A 7,806-nucleotide genomic window follows, 5' to 3' on the forward strand; every position below is an offset into this window, starting at 1 on the left:
AAGTGTATGCAAACTTTTGTGCTTAGCTAAGGTACAATCTAATTGTTTGCAGTGCAGTCTCTTAAGTACTTTTTACTGAAACTTAAACTTGTAAGTCTAGTGTAACATATTGATTCTCCATCTGTTGCAGTCTGGTGAAACCAGTGCTGTGTAAGCAAGCCAAACAGAATTAACAATGTGTATATATACATAATAATACATTGCATATGAATCTTTGACATATAATTTCTGCTTGATCTTGATGGACTTAAAAAAATAAATGCAAACATTGTCAGATATACTTAGATTATTTTATTAGAAACAAAACAAGGTCATCATAATTGAACCTACAGGGATATAGTGAAAACAACCAGTGACAAACACTCACAGCAGACCTAATTTGTACTCTGTCATAATGTGAGGCTCTCCAATCAGCTCACATTGTGCAGGATCTAAGATGGGGAAGAAAACAGCTTGGTTTTAGGCTTCAGGTAACACATGTTTTAAAATAAGCAGATCCCTCATTTATATCATGTAGAACGTAAATAAGATAGGGAGCATCATGATTAGTCTTACCATTAAGAATGTCCTCAAAACTGATGGAATCATCAGTGCCTCTCAGAGTATCTAGTGCCAAATTTGAGCTTGGCAGAAAGGGCAAACGCTGAATCTGGAAAATAAGATGGCAAAACTTGTAAAAAAACAGCATCTGGTATTTAGCCTTTCACAACACAGGTGGTGCTCATGCAGAAATTGTTTGCAACATATGGTTTAACTTTTAAAGTTCTTTAAAAACCCTTTGTTTTTTTTCACATCACTGTAAAGCTGCATATAAACTGCTAAAATGTACATAATAAAAGCATGGCACATTTTAAAGACATTTCTACCTGTCTGGCTGCTCTGTACTCCATTTGTAGCTTCAATGGTGCATGGAGTCCTTGAATGTTCCTTAGTGTGGAAAGGTTCATTTTGTCCTGGTTAAGCTGGAACTATAAAAACAATCAAGTAAAGTCATAGGTAACTTTATAAAAAAAAAAAAAAACAAGCATGCATACATAACTTCTATTAATACATTCAATATATGGAACAGTGGTAGCCTAGTGGGTAGGCTTTGGGCTATCACTGACAGAGTTTGAATCCCTTCTCCACCCTTGAACAAGGCCCTTAACCCTCAGTGCTCCTGGGGTGCTACACAATGACGGACCCTGTGCTCTGACACCATTTTTAATTCATTTTGGATATTTTTGTTATAGCCCTACAATAAGTGTGTTTAAATATGCACAATGTGCAACTTGGGCAATAAGCCATCAAATGAACAAAAATGTGGATATACACATGTTCTTCAAATTTAAGTAGTAGCATTACTATAGTTCATATACATCCAAGTAGTTATTCCCAAGTAGCACATCCCTACTAACTGCTAACAAATTTTCAATGGTTGCAAACTGCACATAATACCACCATATTTTAAGCTTAATATCACTGTATTTGGAACGGTCTACTCTTTGATTCCAAAAACCACATTTAAGAACAGTACTAAAAGCAGCAATCCTACTGTAAGTAAAATCCATTTAGTTAAGTGATTAAGCTGTATCATCCTACAGATGTGTAGTTGGAACAACAAAATAATACGGGACACTAAACTTACTCTATGTATTTGAGAAAAGAATGTCAAGAAACTTACATTTTTCTCAGAGAGTTCCAAAGAATGATTGGGGAGAAGCTCATTTTTAACACTGGAAAACCTGGAAGAGGGGTAATTAACAGACACAGGTTAATGAGACAGCAGGTCAAACCTATATGGTCAATAATCAAAACTGCTTTGGGTATTAACTCACCCTCTGCGCAGTGTGTCCGGAACCCCATATCCTTCTGCCTGTTGGGAGAGCCCAGCTACTGGGATGCTGTCCTTCAGCTGTGAGCGAAGACCACGAGTGTTCTGGGGGGAAAATGCAATGCACATCCTTTTAATTATATTTACAATTTGAAAAATGTAATTAAGGATAAAATAAAATTAGGATTATTTATTTACTATGAAAATTATTAAGATAATATTTATTTTATCAACTTTGTTATAATTATTATTATTATTATAAAACTGTCAAAATTTGTTGCAAAATCAAAGTTTAAGTCTTGTTTATATTTACAAAATACAATTAATTTGGTCAGATTTAGTCTGTGTTAATCTAATCCTACTAAACCACTGTAATAACACTCAAAAATAATACAACTACATTCAAGACTGACTCTTGTGATAAGTTCATAATTTAAAAGTTGAGATTAAATTTTAATTAAATACAATTATTAATGATCTAATATAATGTACAGTAATGTAACAGAATTATTATTTCCGATACTGCTCAAAAAGACGCATGTTTAGTGATACTTACATAACGTATAGCAATTACAATTGGATTTCATCTGTTTATAATCTGTAATTATTTTTACTATTACAAATAATTACCAACACATTATAATTATCTATGCTTCTAACGCTTTACAGAAACTGAAAGCAAGCAGTTAGCAAGGCAATGACACATCACATCATGCTAAAACTAACACACGGCTGTTAAAATAACCGAATAGTTGTTTAGATCACACAATGAACTCCCCACATATTATATCTCAATATAAACAATTAAAATATTATTTTGAATGCGTGTGACCTGTTTTTATACCTCCCACACACTGTTAGCCAGATAGCTAGTTACACTAGCTCACATGCTAAAGGCTAAAAACTAAAGGCTAAAAAACAAAAACAATAATTCGATAGTCGACATACACTAGGACTATACAAAGCAATACAAAACAAATAAAAGAGTTTAATTCTTCATAACGTTAAGTAAATAATAAAAATAATTAATAAAGGAGTACTTTACCATTTTGTGCTAAGTGTCTTTATTCAACTCACTGCTTCGCTACTTTCTGTTCGAATCAGCACCGGACATACACATCACGTGGCCACTCAAACATGACGTCACATAGACGTCTGGTGTTTTATTTTATTCTAGTCTAATATTTACTTTCTCCAAGCCACTGCTTAATGTCACACTGATTTTTGATCAAGAAATTATTTGTGAATATTTATTATACAAGAAATAACGCCTCACTTAGTCGTACAAATCATACGAATAAAACTACAACCGCAGTCCAATGACGAGGGGGTATAGCTCAGTGGTAGAGCATTTGACTGCAGATCAAGAGGTCCCCGGTTCAAATCCGGGTGCCCCCTAAGTGGGTAAACGTTTTGCTTTTTAAAAATAAAGTATTTCTTTTCCCTTGAATCTTATTTTGGTATTAATAAGCAGAGCGAAGGGAAAATATATTTAAAATAAAAATCATTTAATGCTACAAAACATTTGTTTTACAGCTCTACCCTTGTTGCTTTGCTCTGCCGTCTGCTGGTCAACATTTGTTGGTACACCAATAAATAAAGTGTAAACGTCTCATTAGTTTCCTCTAAAGCTACAGGTATTTTCCAAACGACACAAAACGTATTCTGGCCCTTGTCCTTTTAGTGAAAAATGAACTAGAAATAGCAGCTTAAATCTTTTCTGGAGCTAATTGTCAACCAGAACACAAACAAACAATTTCAGCTTGTTTAGAAAGCTGCTGCAAAAGTTTCACCCAAAACAAAGAGAATAGAGCACATTATTCCATTGTAAAAATCTATAAAATTATTTTTTTTTGTTAGCTACAGAAGAGATTGTAGGTGTAAAATTAACTTCAAGTCTACAAAATAAACGGACATGGTCCAGAATACATTTCAGATCAAATAAAGCTCACATTCATTGATACAGGTCAAACTAAAACATCTAAGCAGCATTTAGATTTTTATGGAACATAACTAAAACCATTCTCCAGAAGATGTTGGACATATGCACTCCTAGTTTACCTTTCATCCATTTTACTCATTAGCTATTTGTTTGAACTGCACTTCAGAAAAAAAAATCGTAATTTATTAATCCAAGAATATTTCAGAGGCATTTGTGGCTGGGTAAAAGAGGACAACATGAAATGACATTCGTCAAAGGATTCCTATGTTACCATCAGTTGATATGGCAGGAATGTTTAAGAGTGGCAGCTCCCTCACTCCTTCCCAGAAGAATTGCCCCAACCCCCTTCCCTATGATCGATGAATGGCAACGGTTTTTATAATAGGGCAAAGTAGGGCAGCTGTAGCCTAGTGGTTAAGGAACCAAACCAGTAATCAGAAGGTTTAAGTCCCACCACTGTCAGGTTGCCACAGTTGGGCCCTTGAGCAAGGCCTTTAATCCTCAATTGCTTGGATTGTATACTGTAAGTTGCTTTGGATAAAAGCGTCTGCTAAATGCCTAAAATGTATACTGGTTGTTTAATACAGAGCATAATCGGAGCTGCAATATAAATATGCGAGTCAACAAAATATTCAAAATAAAATCTTTAAATGTTAAAACACACAAAGTTCATTTAATAAGTCTTCTGCCTTTGTGTGCAGCGAGTTTAGTTTTATTTGCAGGATTGCTATTTTGAATGTGACCCTTTTTTGACCCTGACCTGGATAGAGCGGTGGTATAACAAACAATAATGAATACATTTTTATTTTTTTATATAGTGGCTAAACACTTTTTCCTATATCAATTAGGTTTTTTTTTTTTTACACATTTGTTAAACTATATGTAAAAACTGTGTTAAATCAGACATGCAGACCAGAATGATCTGCTGTGGCAACCTCAAAAATACAGTAGCAGCTGAAAGAAAACATGGACTAAAAGTATATTAAATAATCAAAACAATATGGGATAAATACATGTTTTTTGACATATTTCATTCACATTAAACGTATAAAATAACTTTTTTTAAACAAGAAGTAAGTGTTCCAGTTATCCAGTTACAAAAAACTGTCAAAAAATGATTAACATTCAAACATATCACCTGAAGTTTGATATCTAGTCAGTAGTACATTCTGGTATTAATATAAAAAAACTTTTGGCACTGGAGCAGATAATTCAAGCACTCAAGCAGTTTTATTCCATCTCAAATCACTACAAACAGAATCCAAGTCAGAACACAATATTGTGACAATATTACTAGCCTAATAAAAATAACAATAAAATAACTCAATTTTATAATATTCTATCTCCATACTAAATAACTGCAAATATAAATGTAGGAGATTTCTTTGCAGATAGTATAAAGAGCAGAAAATAAGTAAGGTGCTATATGACAAAGTCATTATATTTGAACACAGGTCTTAAAACGTTTTCCATTCCTTACCATGATTCCAGTGGAGCCATAATGAGACCTGAGTTTGTACTGTAATACATGCTTTTAAGTGAAGGGAAGAGTTGCATATGTTGGTCAGAGGTCAGCCTTCTTGCTGTGTTGTTCCAGTGATTGTACAAGTGGCCAAGTGACATCTTTAATCCACATGCATTCAAATAACATTAGAAAGTCAAACATTCAGGTTAATAGAGACATTGTCCTTTGCAAAATACATGTACACTCACTGGTCACTTTTGGAATACCATACTAAAACTAGGCAGAACACCCTTCGCTCTAATATTGGCTTATCACATACAGTAACTGCTGCAGATTTGTTGCTGCACATTCATGCTACAAAGCTTCTATCATACCGAAAACTAAATATGTTCTGTGTGATTCAGATCTGGAGACTAGGGAGAACGAGTACTATGAACTCATTGTCATGTATATGGAATAAGTTTGAAATGACTTGTGGGACTGTGCGTCATCATGCTGGATGTAAAGGCATGCACATGATCAGTGGCAATACTCAGATAGGCTGTGAATTTAAACTATATATTATAATTAATGCTATATTTGCCATACCAACACCATCAGCTTGAACTGTAAACAAAAGGCTGAGTAGGTCATGGTCCTATGGTAGAAGGAATTGAGAGCCATTAGACCAGGCAACTTTTTCAATATTTAACTGTAAGCTTATGCCCACTGTAGTCTTAGATTATTGTATTTGGCTGACATGAGTGGACAGGGATGTGGTAGCTACAGTTGTAAGGAGTCTGGCCATTTTTATCTTATTTTTCTCAAGGTGTCCTGCTCATAGAACTGCTACTTATTGGATGTTTCTGCACTGTTCTGTGTAAAAATCCCAGAGCATCACTTTCCGACACACTGAAACCAGTTTTCTATCAGCAACATCTATTCCACAATCAAAGTCATTTAGATTACATTTTTCCATGCTGATGTTTGGTAAGATAAGATAAGATAATCCTTTATTAGTCCCACAGTGGGGAAATTCACAAATTAAAGGTCATGACCCATCTCCGTATGATTTTTTTCATTGTGCTACTGCTACATGACTGGCTGCGCTAGCAGGCATACAGCTGTTCCTAACAAGGTGTCCGGTGAGTGTACATTCCGTATTAGGTGTTAAAAGATGCACTTATTCTAATAATGTGTTTGGCTCATGCCAGCTTAATCTTTTACTGATACATGCTAAATTTCAGGGCTATACTGGTAAAGCCTTCTCATATATTTTTAAGGATGCGTAAAGTCTTTCTTAAGCTTGTGCAAATTCATGCGCCTCTTAGCTTTAGTAATTAATACTACTGTATTAATATTTACCAAATATGGAACATAACCATATCACTGATTTAATCATGGTGGAATTCTAGTTTTTTTAGTCTTCAGTCAGTGTTCCAATTCAATTTCAAAGTATTCTATATGGTTGTAGTGAGTGCTTTGTGCGGGTCAGTTCTTTCATAACAAACTCAGCAAAACATTTCTTCACTGTGGATTGTCATGCTGTAAAAAGAAAAGTCCATTCTCCAACTCTGCAACAAAGTTGTAAGCACACAATGCTTAAGACCAGGAGTTCTGAGGCCACATTGGGCCTTTTTTTTTATATATTAGTGCACTGTGTATTCAGTAAGGTGTATAATCACTGCTTTAGAATGTCATTGTATACTGTGGAATTGTCATACACTATGTAGTGGCGTGCGCCTCGTCACAGAGACACAAGGTGTAGCTCTGCACTCATGATATTATAGAGAAATTAACCCAGTTGCAGGATACCTAATCAAGCTAGAACAATACTTTGAGAAAATACACACCTACCTACCAACACATGGGAACATTGCCAAAATCTGCACCCCATGACAGCCTATACAGTAGGTGGGCATGTTCTCCACCATTCTCCACCAATTTAACTGTTAGTACTATATATTCAGGCTGGTAGTGCTATTTTGGTGTCTGCCCAAGCCAGAATTATTGGTCAGAATAAAAGTGAAGCATGCTTTCTTACTTCAGCGTTTTCATCACTCAAGAGGCAGGGTATTTACCACACTTAAAACTGTACTGGGTGATCCTAGTCTTGTGTGCATCCGCTCAGCCATGAAAACTTAATCTGTGAAGCTTTTAACAAACTGTATTTGTGCTGACGGTGCAAGGCCTTAATAGCCCAGTTCTGTAAGCTTGCTCGACCCACTGCTTTTCATCTAAGCTGTTGTTTCTCCCATTGTGACCAGGGCTGCTTTTGCATGGTTGAAAAAGAAAAAAGTGGCAGATCATGACAGCTCATGTTGAATGTCACCAAGCTCTTCAGTACAACCCAGTCCAAATATTTTGGCCAGTTAATGTATGTTTTTTATTACCGGTCTGATTTGCTGTCTGAATTGGTATTGAATTACAGTTATTAGGTAAAAATTTATTTTTTTTCATTTAAATATGGTGACCTTGGTAGATCTCTAATCTCTAAACAGTTATATTAACGGAATTAAGTCAATATCCTACACACTGAAAAACATCAATGTCACATACTGAGATTACATTCTGATACACTATTGCACAATATCCAGGGTCGATGTT

The 7,806-nt window shown here is 35.1% G+C and overlaps 1 protein-coding gene and 1 non-coding gene across 2 annotated transcripts; one reads left to right on the plus strand and one right to left on the minus strand.

Annotated features, from left to right (window-relative positions):
* Positions 1-276: 276 nt before the first annotated feature.
* pomp (proteasome maturation protein) lies at positions 277-2,942 on the minus strand. The gene is made up of 6 exons (XM_063011305.1): positions 2,859-2,942; positions 1,818-1,918; positions 1,664-1,724; positions 867-968; positions 556-649; positions 277-431 (listed from the first exon to the last, which is right to left on the minus strand). The coding sequence occupies exons 1-6, from the start codon at positions 2,859-2,861 to the stop codon at positions 364-366; spliced, it is 429 nt and encodes a 142-aa protein (XP_062867375.1). The 5' UTR covers positions 2,862-2,942; the 3' UTR covers positions 277-363.
* A 197-nt stretch (positions 2,943-3,139) lies between these two features.
* Positions 3,140-3,211, plus strand: trnac-gca (transfer RNA cysteine (anticodon GCA)). The gene has a single exon. It is a non-coding gene; the product is annotated as a tRNA-Cys (tRNA).
* The last annotated feature ends 4,595 nt before the right edge of the window (positions 3,212-7,806 follow it).

The sequence above is a fragment of the Trichomycterus rosablanca genome, chromosome 16 (genome assembly GCF_030014385.1).
Source record: "Trichomycterus rosablanca isolate fTriRos1 chromosome 16, fTriRos1.hap1, whole genome shotgun sequence".
Taxonomy (NCBI): Eukaryota; Metazoa; Chordata; class Actinopteri; order Siluriformes; family Trichomycteridae; genus Trichomycterus; species Trichomycterus rosablanca.